We start from the raw sequence: 14,116 nt of genomic DNA on the forward strand, positions 1-14,116 counted from the left end.
GAATTGTAATATATAGTTGAAATGGAAAATAACCGGCCTGTGGGAACGATTCAGCAGAGCTGTGACCTCTTGTAACTTAGATAAGGACCCCAAATTATACTCTGCCTCCCTAGTTTCCAAGGACGAATTTGTGGCCCGGCAATTCACACATTCGATTCAATTTGTAGAATTTATTGCTCGTCACCTGTGAAAGGATGGGACGGTCTTGGATTGCAGCCAACCTCCCTCCCTACCAATCGCTCTGGGACCCCTGGTCATTTGGTTAGTAACAGATGTACCCAATTAATTTAGATCATCGCCCATGATTCTAATTGGTTAATGAGCTCAGAGCATTTAGAAACTTTGGGCATAAAAATAGCAATTTTAGCCTATATGGCTGTGGAGCCTTGATGGCTAAGCTCTGGTCTCATGATCCAGCCTTTTGATGCTCTGACTGTCTTACAGCACAAACATGCTGTCTGAATCCTTTGGAAAACTCAGAGCTGAGTGGACTTTGTGCTGGAGGTTTTCAGTGGCAGAATGGTAACATCTCGATAACCTGAACTAATATCTTTTACTGTTTGGTTAGCCTTGCATCTTAGCTTTCTTGCTTTACTCTCTCTCTCACTGTCTCATGTTATTCTGAAGAATTCTTGTGCAATCTTAATAAACCACTTTAATCATATTTCTTGTGGTGTTTTAGTCTTCAGATTGGCTTCAATCTAATTCCACTTCCTATGCCTCATGGCTACACCTGCCAAGTAATTGTTTTGTGAAACTCACACTGCAAGTGGCCTACCTTGCAGGGGTGACTTTCATAGCTTTAATCCCAGGAAGGCTGGAAGCTTGCCCCTTGGCAGCTAACTGTTTGGGTAGCGCAAAGGGGCCGGTGGCAACTATGCTACTGAGGTGTGAGGATTCATACCCCAGGTGTTTGCGTAGTTTTGTATTTTGGCTGCCCCTAACAAGAAGTCCTGGTAACGGGCCTTCTTGATAGGCTGAAAGTATGTGACCTGTCCATAATCACCCAGTGAGCTTCCAAAGCAAAATGGGAATTCGAACTGGGGTCTGCAGACCCTGTTCTGAAGCTCTAACCACTGCACCACTCTGGATTTCATAGGGTGGCTGCCGTTGAACAGTAAGTAGCACGCAGCCAGGCCTAGTTGAGTCATGCAAGTCAGATGGTATCAAGTCACCCAGAGGTTGCTACAAAGCCTACGGTTGCCAACTTCCAGGTGGGACCTGGAGATCCCCCGGAATTACAACTGGACTTCAGATGACAGAGATCTGTCCACCTGAAGAAAATGGCTGCTTTGTAGGGTGGATTCTATGGCATTATACCCTGCTGAGGCTTCTTCCCTCCCCATACTTTGCCCTCCTCAGACGTCACCACAGTGAGTCGTCCTTCAAAGGCCAAAATAGGCCTGGAAAGGCCTGCCCCTTCCCCTGCCTTTTACTCACAGAAACTGAAGCCTGGAATGCTGTGGTTGCCTATCAACAGCTACTGAATCTGTTGCTTAAAGCTACAGGCACTCCTTTTATCATTTTTGAAATGATAAAAATGTTTTGTTTTAAAAAAAGGCTTCACATTTTCCTGCAAACCTAGGACCTTTTTCCAGTTTGTAGAAAGATCTGTCTTGCCCATTCACAGCTCAAGTAACCATATTTAAGTATCCAAAGATTTGGCCGACTTCTCTATTAGAATATAAGATAAAATGCTAGAATAGTGCTGTTGATTGGAGTTATCTCAATTTTTGTTGTCATCACACTAGTTTTGCTGTCTCTAAGTTGCATAAAAACATTAACAACTTAGTGTCATGTATGTATGAGCTTTAAAGATTCTCTGCTATGATTTAAGTAACCCCAAAGTAATGAGCACTCTAAGACTGGAATGTTAGACTATACTGTAACACTATACACGCAAACAGCTGGAGACCAATGATGTCTAGTCTCTTATAAACTACTGCCTTTGTCTAGCCACAGTTCTCTAAGGATATAAGCAAACAAAAATACCATCTATAGCTAAAAGTGATGGCAAACTTTACCCATCACACTGCTGTCCTGATGCTTTTTTCCAAAACCATTTGTGGATTAATTAAAACTCTGGAGAACTTTGAAAGCTTGCACACTTTTATGTGTTATTTATCCTACTTAATAAGTAGGATCATGTTTGGATTCTGCTTTGGAGCAGCACGGCTACCTGCAGCCTCTCATGTGACTATCATGAAAATACTTCCCACTGGTAAATACTGCTTGTAAGAGATCATCTGAATACGAGTAAAATTCAAAATCAGCTCTGCCTTCCAGTGTGCATAGAAGCTGGAAACAATTTAGTTAGCTATCTTCTGCCTGGGTACTTAATGAGGTTGCAACAACTTTTTCTTTCCTTCAGTTATTTTAACTCCTATGGCCTGGACTTTAACCAACAGTGTTCAAATTGAAAACAAAACTAGAAGAAGCTCTTGCCACTTATTATACATTATACTCCATTTTAACAGTCAATCTAAGATAACATTCCCAGTTTAATAGTCAAAATCACTAATGCATTTTACAATCTGCATTTCAGTTTAGAAACTGAATACACCAGAGTGACCCAGTGGTTAAGAGCAGTAGTTAAGTACAGACATTATTGCTGGAGCAATCTGGAAGTAAAACTACCCAAAAACTAAGCTATGGTAGGGACTCACCCACCCCATGGGATCTAATAGTAATAATTTTACAAGTACATTATTTTGGAATTTAGGGGCAAACTCTATGAGCCAAGACTTGCTTTCAGCATGGGAATGGTCATGGCCTCTCATTTTTAACAAGAACAATAAAACAATATTAGCTGGGCTAACAATCCGGCTGCTCATGCCTGCTCTTTGCATTTCATGGAGAACACATGATTAGCAATCTTGGTCGGTCTGCCTGAGCCCTGAAAATAATGGCCCCCTGGTGATAGGCAAAGGCAGAGAATCACTACATTCACCATTTTCTCCCACAAAGGAGCAACATTCTTCTTCAGTGCCATTGCCGCTGAGTGATCAAGCCTTTTCAACACAAGTTGTAAGAGCCGTGTGTCCCCCACCCCAAACTTTTCTATCCTTTTTCTGGGCCTTCATATCTCTAATTAAAGAATAGCTTCCTATCAGAATCTAACCCCCACCCAGCACTCCACACAAAGTTTCTCAGTCTTAATGCACTTGCATTTCCAGTTGGTTGTTCTGGCATCTTGAAATTCTTTCAGGAGTAATCCTAAGCAGGTCTACCTAGAACTATAAGTCCTATGTTCTTCAATTCCCATGAAAGTGTCCTTAGGATGGCAACCTTTTAGTGGAATCCTAAGAACATTTTTATGGGATTAAGCCCACTGTACAGATCTGAATAGTATTCCATAGTATTTCTGTGATTCTATAGGGCATCTTGGCCATCTTCTGGGCATGGAGTAGGGGTCACTGGGTGTGTGTGGGGGAGGTAGTTGTGAATTTCCTGCATTGTGCAGGGGGTTGGACTAGATGACCCTGGTGGACCCTTACAGCCCTATTATTCTATGATCCCAAATAGACTTGTTTAGTATAGCTCCCTTAGTCTACTACTTTATTATTTCAGCTGTTGCTCATGAATTCTTGGGCAGACTTCTACAAATGGATCCTTCCTGGCTTAGTCTCTCACCTTTCTCAGGGCTTGGTACTCTGTTCCCAGGGCTACAGCGCTTGGCTGCACAGTCCAGGGCTATCCAGTCCCTTCACGGCATTCATATCACCTCCAGCATCCTTGTCGGCACCCCAATTCCCCAACTGACACTTACCCAACTGTCACTCTCCCTCACCTGTCACTCACTCCCCAGCATTCTTTCATCTCCTTGGCAACCAGAACCTCTCGGTAGCCTGCTTTATCCTCATCTGGCCATGCCCAATTTAAAGTTCATTATTACAATACAATATGGTTGAAGAACCAAGGCAGGATAATTCCATCAAAGGCCAGCGTTGGTCAAGTGCCCCAGTACCTTAATTAAGCATGCTAACTAATTACTAGGCAGGGAAGGCGGCATGGTATAGCCCAATCCCGTCAGATCTTGGAAGCTAAGCAGGCTCAGTACTTGGAAGGGAGGCCACCAGGGAAGACTCTGCAGAGGAATGAAATGGCAAGCCACCTCTGCTTCTCACTTGACTTGAAATCCCCTTGATGGGGTTGCCATAAGTTGGGTGCCATTTGACGGCACTTTTACACGCACACACAACTAATTACTGATCCAGACAAAATCAAGAAATACTCTCCCGGTGGAAGGCAGCTAAGCACATGCTTATGTCTCCCAGTGAAGTCAATGGGAATTAATAAAAATTCTTAACCGCGAATGGATTATTTCCACACTTTTCTTTGGCAGCCCACGTTCTACGACCAGTAAGTCTAATGAGGCGGCCCATCAGCTTATAACAAGACACACTTTCTCTCTTTTTCTTCTAAAGGGCTGTGCCTGAAAAAGAACATATTAAAGTTTGCCACAAGGCAGACAACAAATCGGCCTAATCAGAAATACCATTTCACCTTTATCTGTCATGATGAAGTGGCCACGGTTAAAGCGCAACTCCTTGCTGCTGAGAAATTTGTTCTTTGTTAAACCAGTAGCATCGGGGTGAGGGGGGGGGGGGTAAGTAATGACACGTCTTTTTCTACTGTTCCGCTAACACATTTGATGTGTAAGCCAACATGAATACATTTCTTCTACTACGCTGCAATTATCCTGTAAAATGAAATCTCTGCGGCTCTGCCACAACGGAGCAGAGCGAGGCACTTCAATGCACGGCACTATGCTGATGTCAAGCAGGTCTCAAAAGGAAAGGCTTTAGGAAATTACAGCCTAAAGTGGCAAAAAAGCTAACTTGAAAGGGGGTATTAATTATCTAGCCAACCTTAATGTAACTCTAACACATCGCTGTACGACACACAATCGCTAAGGACGCAGTCCACCAGTGTGTACGCAGACCAGCATTGGTCAGCGCAGTCGCCCCGACTCCCCTCAACCCTAGAAAATACAACCGTAACTTGGGGTTCAGATACCACACAGGCCAAACGCAGTCAGTAAGAACAGCTTCCAAGACCAACCAGGCTAATGAAGAAACTGTAAGCCCTTACATCCAGGAGATGCAAGCCCAGAATGCCTTGCTCTAAAGAGAGGCAGTTCTAGTTTGGGAGCCAGTGTGGTGTAGTGGTGGTGGTGTAGTCAGTGTGGTAAGAGTGGTGGTTTGGAGTGGTGGATTTTGATCTGAGCAGTGGAGGCTAATCTGGTGAACTGGATTTGTTTTCCCACCCCTCCACATAAAGCCAGCTGGGTGACCTTGGGCTAGTCACACTCTCTTAGCCCCACCTACCTCACAGGGTGTCTGTTGTGGAGAGGGAAAGGTGATTGTAAGCCGGTTTGGTTCTCTCTTAAGTGGTAGAGAAAGTCAGCATATAAAAACCAACTCTTCTTCTTCTTCTTGTTATAAACACAGCCAACACCTGGTGCATGGCTTGTGGCCCATTCAGTGACTCACAGTAAGGAGAAGTAAAAGGGCTGCACCAGTCACAGGAGATAAAAAAATAAGGCAGATGGTGCAAAATAGGTAAAATATATTTTACTGCTCAGATAAAATTCCCTAATAATAAAACATATTTTTAACCTATTCTGCACCATCAGCCTTGGCCTTATTATTTTTATATCTCCAGTGTCTCACAGTGCCTTCCTAAGCAGAGTTGCACCCTTCTAAGTCCTCTGAAAGTCAAGGGACTCTGCTTAGGATGGCACTGTCACTCTTCAGGTACAGCATACCTGGGCTTGGCTACTGAAGATTCCAGGGTATACATCAGAACCAGTGTTGTGTAATGGTTAGAATGTCGGACTAGGATCTGGGAGACCCGCATTTGAATTTGCTATGGAAGCTCGCCAGGTAACCTATGGCCAATCACACACTCTCAGACTAACCTACTTCACAGGGTTGTTGTGAGAATAAAAAGCAGGAGAGGAGAATGATGTAAGCAGCTTTGGGTCCCCTTTGGTGAGGAAAGCTGGGTATAAGTGAAATCAATAAAATAAATAACAACAAATAAATAAACCAGTACACTGCAGTCATCTGTAGATTATCTAACTAGCAAGAGAAAAGGCATTAAATGATTATCTGCTAAGATCAAAATAGACAACTTCATCTTTTTAGCCATAGGCTTAACCAGCACATCAAATTCATAAAGATTGCAAGTCTACACATGAAAATCCCTTACTTCGGAAAATGTGTGAGGATTAGTGTCCGTTTCTCAGGAGGAAGCTTGTCTTTTTCCTGCCTAGCGTGTTCTAGAAGTTGTCGTCTCATGACGGTAAAGACGGAGCGTAGCAGTGTTCTTCCAAAAACTTGTGTGGTTTCATATCGAGGTAGACTATCACAAAACTGGGGTACATTGCAGTAACACAGCCATCTACCAAGGAGCAGGGACATAAAAATAAGAGATAGCCAAATAACCCAAGCTAAATATGAAAAAGATCTCATTCTATAGTCTAATAACTATTTATTTATTTACATCTTTCTTACATTTCTACGCTACCTTTCTACCCCAATAAATAAAATATTTAAATATAGAGGTTTAATAGAACATATAAGCACATAAACACATAAAAGCACACAAAAAGGGAGGAGTTAGTGAGGAAATTCAAAGCCAAACAAAAAGTCTTCACCGGCTGGTTGAAGACAACAATCAAGGGAGAAGGGCAAATCTCACTGGTAAGGGAGTTCTAAAGTTTCTGCATCACAACCAAGAAGACCCCGTCTAGTGAGATGGTGGGGGCTCCCGAAGTAGAGTCTCCAAAGTGAATGGGTTGGTCCATATGGGAGAAAACAGTATGCTAGCCCCAAGCCATATAGGGCTTTAAAAATCAATACCAGAACTCTGAATTGGGCCTCGAAGCAAATTGGGAGCCAGTGTACATGGAACAAGACTGCCATGTAGGGTTTCCAGGTCCCCCCCTGGATACCGGTGGGGGATGGGGGTACGGTTGCCAGATCCAGGTTGGGAAACTCCTGGAGATTTGGGGGTGGAACCTGGGGAGGATTGGGACCTCAGTGGGACACAATGCCATAAAGCCCACCCTCCAAAGCATTCCATCTGTAGTCTGGAGATGAGCTTTAATTCCGGTGGATCTCCAGGTCCCACCTGGAGGCTGGCATCCCTACTGCCATGAAATGATATTAACTATCCTCTTTACAACTATTTGCTCCACTGCACAAGCAATGCTTCAACATCTTATCCTACAGAACAGCACTACAGAAACTCCAAAAATGTTAAACTGTATATTCACAATCAGTCCAATTAAAGGGTGTGTTTAACAAAAAAAAAAAAAAACCCTGTCAGAACATGTCTACCATTAATGACTTATTATATATATAAAAAAATACTAATCACATATGGGTTAGAGGTTCATAGGAATAGAATCATGGCAATATTCTAGCCCTGTTCTCTATCACCTTGGACTATAGCATGTGTGTGTATGACGTGCCGTCAAGTCGCTTCTGACGGCCCTATGAATCAGTCCTCCAAAATGTCCTATCGTTAACAGCCTTGCTCAGGTCTTGCAAAATGAGGGCTGTGCCTTCCTTTCTAGAGTCACTCTGCTAGGAGTTTAGCCTCTTGACAGAGTCTAGACCCCGTATGATATTTCTCCCAGCTTCGCTGACACACATAAACCCTCTCGCCACATTAAGGTGTGCATCCAAAAGGGGGGACTATAGTAGCTGAAGATATATCCAGCCCATGAGCCAACCGAGGCAGAAACCCCCCGCTCTCAATCTGGGATGGCGAGCCATAGCCCGGCCCAACCAAGTGACATTTATGTCATATCGGCCCTCGTAGCAAATGAGTTCAACATCCCTGTGTTATGGCATGCCTTACTTTGTAGATCATATAAGCTCAGTAAAGCCCAATAGAGCTCACATACCCTCCACCCCTGCACACAGCCAATTAATGCATAATTTTCTGCTCTCGTGGCACACTTCATGGCACAAATCTAACAAAATACGTTTTGTGCATTACCTACAAACCTGGTATCCAAACGATGAATTAACTGCTATTCACATTCCTGGCTTGCAGAAAATGTAAAAGCTGTAATTTTACAACAAAACAGCGAATTATGGTTCCCATGAAGAGGAAATCATGTGTTACCACCTGCATATAAAGAAGGAAGGAACATGCAAGCCCAAGGGTCTTCCAGGCTCATTCATGTAGTTACAAACCGTGGCTTTCTGTTATATTTGAAAGAGCCAGAGCATTGCAAGTGGTCACCAAACTGATCTGCAGTAATTGCATAAGATACATGTAAGATCCATAAAACAAAACACTGTTACCTCGTATAATTAACTTTATAGCCAGCAATGTCATCATTAGGTGACCTCTGCCTTCGTTGGGAAGGAGTCTCCAGATGCCAATAGTTGATACGATTTAGAAACATTTTAGCCAATTCGTCTATTGTTTGTCTCTCTTTTGATGGTAGGTGACTAAATTTGTATTGCACAAAATTATTAACGCCCTTTAAGAAGAGATAGAAAGGATAGGCAATTAAGATAATTAGTAAACCAATAGTATACCTATATGGAGAACTAGGCTGCCAAAACATTATCACTATTATAAATTCTGTGTTTTCCACCCTCACCCCCCATTATATTGTTGGGGTTTGATTGCTGCTGGGAATCCAGTATAGGTGCCTCTCTGCTTCTGTAAAATGGAATCAACATGACTTGGGACAGTAATCCTTACAAAAAAAGGGAAGGATTAATTTACCCATTAGATGACACACTTACATACTTTCACTGATGATCTTGCCAAGAGCAGTCAAGATTGTTTGACAGACACAATTCAGCTACAAATAGATTTTAGATGCATGATAATCAACTTTGTCTTTAGGAAGAGATACCACAGAAGTAACCAGCTAGGAGGTTCCCCTTTAATAGCCAGTGGTGCTCAGTTGTGTCTCAGTTCTTCTTTTGGCATCTGAATGCACCTCTAAAGGCTGTGAATTCAGAGCGCGCTCTCAAACCAAGCTGCAAAACATTAAGACTACTTCGCTTGAGGAGTACTGATTCAGTCTGATTCAGTTCGACGGAAGTCAATGATCGAAGCACAGAGGCAAGTAACAGAGTTTCCACTACTGTGCCAAGTGCTCCGCGTCCATAGCCAACAACAGGAAAGCCTCGCTTTTGCATATGAATCTGATCTGCCATCTCTTGCAATAATTTCAGTGTAAACAAAACGCCACTGCTGGCTTATAAACTGCAAATACAGTTTTCCATTGGAAGACATGATGGGTCTACCCAGTTGCAAATAGGTACTTAATCTTCCCCACAAGCCACGAACAGCAGCGCAGTCCCAAGCAAGAAGACTACTCTTATTTGTTCAGCACACAACAAATATAGATAACCAAATACCTAACAACAATGGTTACCTTTCTGAATCAGGACCTTGTTTTCTAAAGATATCAGCTACCTACCTAGGGGTCTTGTAGTGATACAAATTGCTATCATCTATTGGATTCCTTTTAAACTTCATCTTTTGTATTGCTAATGGTGGATTTTTCCAATTTACAAGATGCTTTTTCCATCCAATTTCCAGGGGCACTGAACTAAAGAACAAAGGGCTCTCTGCAGACATGTACAAAAGAATACATTAAAAATAATACTACTTGAGCTAAAGAGAATCATTATACATTTGACGAAAGTGCAAGCTGAAATCTGAAATGCATGCAATAGATTCACAATGCCCACTTGCATGAAAAAGAAGAACACTGTCCTCAGGTGAACCTTTAGCAGTCATCTTACTTTGCTTTCACACAGAGAAATTATGGTCCTATTTTAATAAAGTTCTTGATTTCCTTTTAAAGCTCCTGGATTTTTTTTTTTTAATAAAAAAAGATGCCAGTGAAAAGCAAGAGCATGGTAGCGCTATTTGCCCACGTAGATATTTTACCTGTTCAATACTAGGCTTCTCAAATGGGGGACTTTCCAAAGATCCTTCTACGACAGGTTTCCCCATCTGTAATATGCACTTCCTCAAAAGCTGTTGGAAAAGTTAAAAAAAAAAAGTTTAATGACTATATGTTAAAACTGACATTTTAAAAATATAGAATTTTTAGTCTTGCAGAGATCATGATTTATAGTGCAATCCTATGTAGAGTTACTCCGGTCTAAATCCATTGAAATGTATGGACTTAGGCTGGAGTTATGCTCTTTAGGATTGCACTGTTAGATTGCCAGTATGCATTAAAAGCAAACGACGCACCCTCCTTTTAGAAACTGAAAAACTATCTGGGATATCTGGACCCGATATGGACAAGGTCATGAGCTTCTATTTCATAGCAGAAGTAGCTAATTTCTGCTTCTGCTTTCCCCACTTCTTTGTAAACAGGAACCAATATGATTCAGAAGGCCATGGTAATAGAAGAAAAAGCTACTAACTCTGATAAAGGTACCAAAGAAAGCAGATAGCAAAATGGAGCTGTGTTGCAGTTCAATCCTAAACAGAGTTACACCGTTCTAAACCCATTGACTTAAATGGGTTTAGAACAGTATAACTCTAGGATTACACTGCTTCTCAGCAACTACTAAGGTTACCTACAGAGTGAAGGCACTGTGTATCCTCTAATGGGAGGGTCCAGCCCAGAATTATGGTACTCAGAAAGTCTGGAAAGATGGAAGATGACCTATTGTTCACCGTTTTTTAAAAAGCCAACCAATGTCTTGGAATTTATATGCAGGATAACAGCACAGAAATTGTCTTGGAAAACAAAAGACACAACTTGCCTTGAACAAGTAGAAATAGACTTGTTTAGTGTCAGCATCTTCTTCTTTATGGACACAGGTGAACAGATACTCCACATCCAGCACAATTCCCAGCAGCCTGTTCATTTCTTCTTCAGAGACATTCTCCAAATGGGAAACGTGAGCAGCTAAGAACAAACAAAAACAAACAAACAAACAAAACCCCAAAGCTGACAGCAAAGGGACTGAGGCCATGGCCTGTGTCAGGGATAGCCCACATGCTGGATCTGGCCTATGAAGATATTTTATTTAGCCCCTATCAAAGTGTAGCTAAAGTGTCACTTCTAGGAAAATCACCAGTGCACCTATATTTTTGAAATGGAAGTATTCATTCTCCCTGTAAATTCCAAATGATTATTATCAGATCTTCCTCTTGTTGTGTTAATCCCAAACCTTTCTATTTAACAGCAAACACAGGATTACCTGTTATGCTAAGTAAACTATACAATAGGGCTCCAGGAATACTGAAGCCCTTTTCTTGCTCTAGGAGTCCTGTTGCACAGAGTGGTAAATTGCAGTACTGCTGTCAAATTTCTACTCATGACCTGAGTTCGATCCCGATGGAAACTGGTTTCAGGTAGCCGGCTCAAGGTTGACTCAGCCTTCCATCTTTCCGAGGTCGGTAAAATGAGTACCCAGCTTGCTGGGGGTAAAGTGTAGATGACTGGGGAAGGCAGTCCATGACAGGGGAAGGCAGTAGATGACTGGGGAAGGCAGCAAACCACCCCATAAACACAGTCTTCTTAATAAGTGTTGTGATGTGATGTCACACTATGGGTCAGTATTGATCTGGTGCTTGCACAGGGGACTATCATTACCTCTTTTCCTACCTCTGGCAGCCTCATCAGCCTGGATTAGCCCAAGCTTGTTAGATGTTAGGAACTAAACAGGGTCAGCCACGGTCAGTACTTGGATGGGAGTCCACCAAGGAAGTCTTGGGTTGATATGCAGAGGAAAGCAATGACAAAGGACCTCTGCTCCTCTTTTGCTTTGAGTACCCCATGGTTGGAGTCACCATGAGTTGCTTGTGACTCAACGGCCCATTCTTCTTCCTTGCTCTACTGTAATTACCTTTGCATTCCTCATTGCAATGAATAGGTCTCTCCTGCTTTTCCGCAATATGCTTTTAACATGCTCCATTGTTGAGAGCACAGCAAGTGGTCTCTGATTGTTTGTACCGAAGGGCTGTGGCTATATCTCCACTATGCAAAGAACAGAATATGAGAGATTTCTGGATCCGTGCACAGATACTGGCAGCTGAAGTACTTGGTTAACTGGTTACTCTGTGAAGAACTACAGATCCTATGTCCCAAAACCTGTACCAAATGGCAAAGTCAGTCTGAGACTTCTTAACAGATTCCCTCCTCTAATGCATTTAAAAGGTAAAGGTCATTACTGACCCATGGAGTGACATCACATCCTGTCATAGATAAAAAAGACTATGTTAACGGGGTGGTTTGCCATTGCCTTCCACAGTCATCTACATTACACTGTCATCTACCCCCAGAAATCTGGGTACTCATTTTACCGACCTCGGAAGGATGGAAGGCTGAGTCATGAGCCGGCTACCTGAAACCAACTTCGGGATTGAACTCAGGTCATAAGCAGAGCTTTTGACTGCAGTACTGCATCCTACCACTCTGTGCCACGGGGCTCCTTTACAACTCCGATATCTGTAGAAGAGTCCATCATCTCAGGAGTCGCCTTATTTGCTGAAAGACATGATTCAACTCAGTGTCATCAGTTTGTCCTTGTGGATAAAAACACATCAGCCCCTATTACTAATGTTATATAGGTACTTGCACTGCTTTGTTATTTTATGCTGGCCAATGGCTGTAACAATAAATGTAATGTACATCAGCCCCTACATAAAATAACTGGTTCAAAGTTCTTTACGCCAACAAAAAAAACCCTTCATTTTACCAAGCCTAGTAGTATGTTCATGAAAACTAAAGAACAGTAAATGCATCAGTGTTGTAATAGCTTAATAAATGGCACTTATAACTGTCTAACAGCAGGAGGCTAATTGGGAAATTAGTTACACGGTCATTTTAACGACAGCGTGGTTTGAACTGTGACGGCACTTTTGTCATCAGCTATTGCCAACAGTAAAGAGGGAGAAGGAAAAAAAACAATTAAACATTTCTCTGCCTGTGATTCAAGGTCCTTTTCTCCCTGTAGATGTAACTAATTATATCTCCCTCCATTGTATTAGTGGACCTGTGCTATTACTAAGAAGCCAGCCTGCCATCTACAGTGTATACACCTACTTTTCCTCTTCCACAAAAACAACGGGAAGATTTTCTCAGATATTTTGCAACCAATATCAAGCTAATAATAAACTATGCTATAATTTGGCGAATCGTTTGTGTTTCGGGCATCACAACAATCAATTCTACCTTGGTTGTTCAATCTGTGTGTCTTGAGTGTATTGTTCTAGAACGCCAGCTCAATTTTGGAAAGCGCTACACAGCTGCCCCTTTCAGTTCTGCTGAATTGCCAGCTAACAAAAAAACAACCAGCAGCAATTAATTACATGGTCAAATCTTTGAACCCAGTGCCTTGCCCAGATTATCATGATCATGTGTTCAAATAGTGTTCAAAGTATCCCCCACCCAAAGACAGCTGGTGAATTTAAAATTCCCTATTTCCTTTTTAATTTTGTGTTAACATCTGTGTACAAGAGCTGGTATCATTGGGGGTTTACCTGCTTTCCTGATTTTGTAGATTGTAGCCTGCAAACATGGACAGCTGACTCACAATGCATTCCTAAAAAGACTTTCCTGGGATTAAGCCCCATCGAATAGACCTGAATAGGATTCTGAGTAGACCTACTTCAGACTGCTCTCTCAAGCACCTTAGTAAAGTAAAGATGTTCCAATATTCTAGATATTCTAGAGGGACCAAATCCACTTGTCCCAGATGGAGTGATGTCAGCTTTTCCAGAGCAGGCTAAGAGCTTGGGGGTGCTCATGGACCCCGCCTTGCTGTTTGAAAAGCAGGTTGGCCTGGTGGCCAGGGAGCACCTTCTATCAAGTGCATCTGATTGGCCAACTCTCTTGCTACCCAGACTCAGCTGATCTGGCATATGATGACCCATGCTTCTGTAACCTCACATTTGAATTACTGCAACATGCTCTATGTGGGGCTGCCCTTGAAGACAATATGGAAACTCCAACAGGTCCAGAATGTGCCAGCCTGACTATTGCCAAGGGCTAGCCACCAGGAATATACGTTGCCCGTTTTGAAACAGCTACATTGGCTGCCAGTCTCTTCCTGAGTTCAATTCAAGGTGCTGGTTATGATCTTTAAAGCCCTTCATA

General features: G+C 42.4%; 1 protein-coding gene across 1 annotated transcript in view; it reads right to left on the minus strand.

Moving 5' to 3' along the window:
- The window catches only part of KAT2B (lysine acetyltransferase 2B), a 45,400-nt gene that overhangs the window by 16,457 nt on the left and 14,827 nt on the right, over positions 1 to 14,116 (minus strand). Inside the window, exons 3-6 of the mRNA XM_056857314.1 lie at positions 10,776 to 10,921; positions 9,943 to 10,032; positions 8,328 to 8,509; positions 6,217 to 6,408 (exon numbers count right to left, since the gene is read on the minus strand). Of these exons, the coding sequence (XP_056713292.1) occupies positions 6,217 to 6,408; positions 8,328 to 8,509; positions 9,943 to 10,032; positions 10,776 to 10,921 (610 nt within the window). The remainder of the gene's footprint in view (positions 1 to 6,216; positions 6,409 to 8,327; positions 8,510 to 9,942; positions 10,033 to 10,775; positions 10,922 to 14,116) is intronic.

Source organism: Euleptes europaea, chromosome 11 (genome assembly GCF_029931775.1).
Source record: "Euleptes europaea isolate rEulEur1 chromosome 11, rEulEur1.hap1, whole genome shotgun sequence".
Taxonomy (NCBI): Eukaryota; Metazoa; Chordata; class Lepidosauria; order Squamata; family Sphaerodactylidae; genus Euleptes; species Euleptes europaea.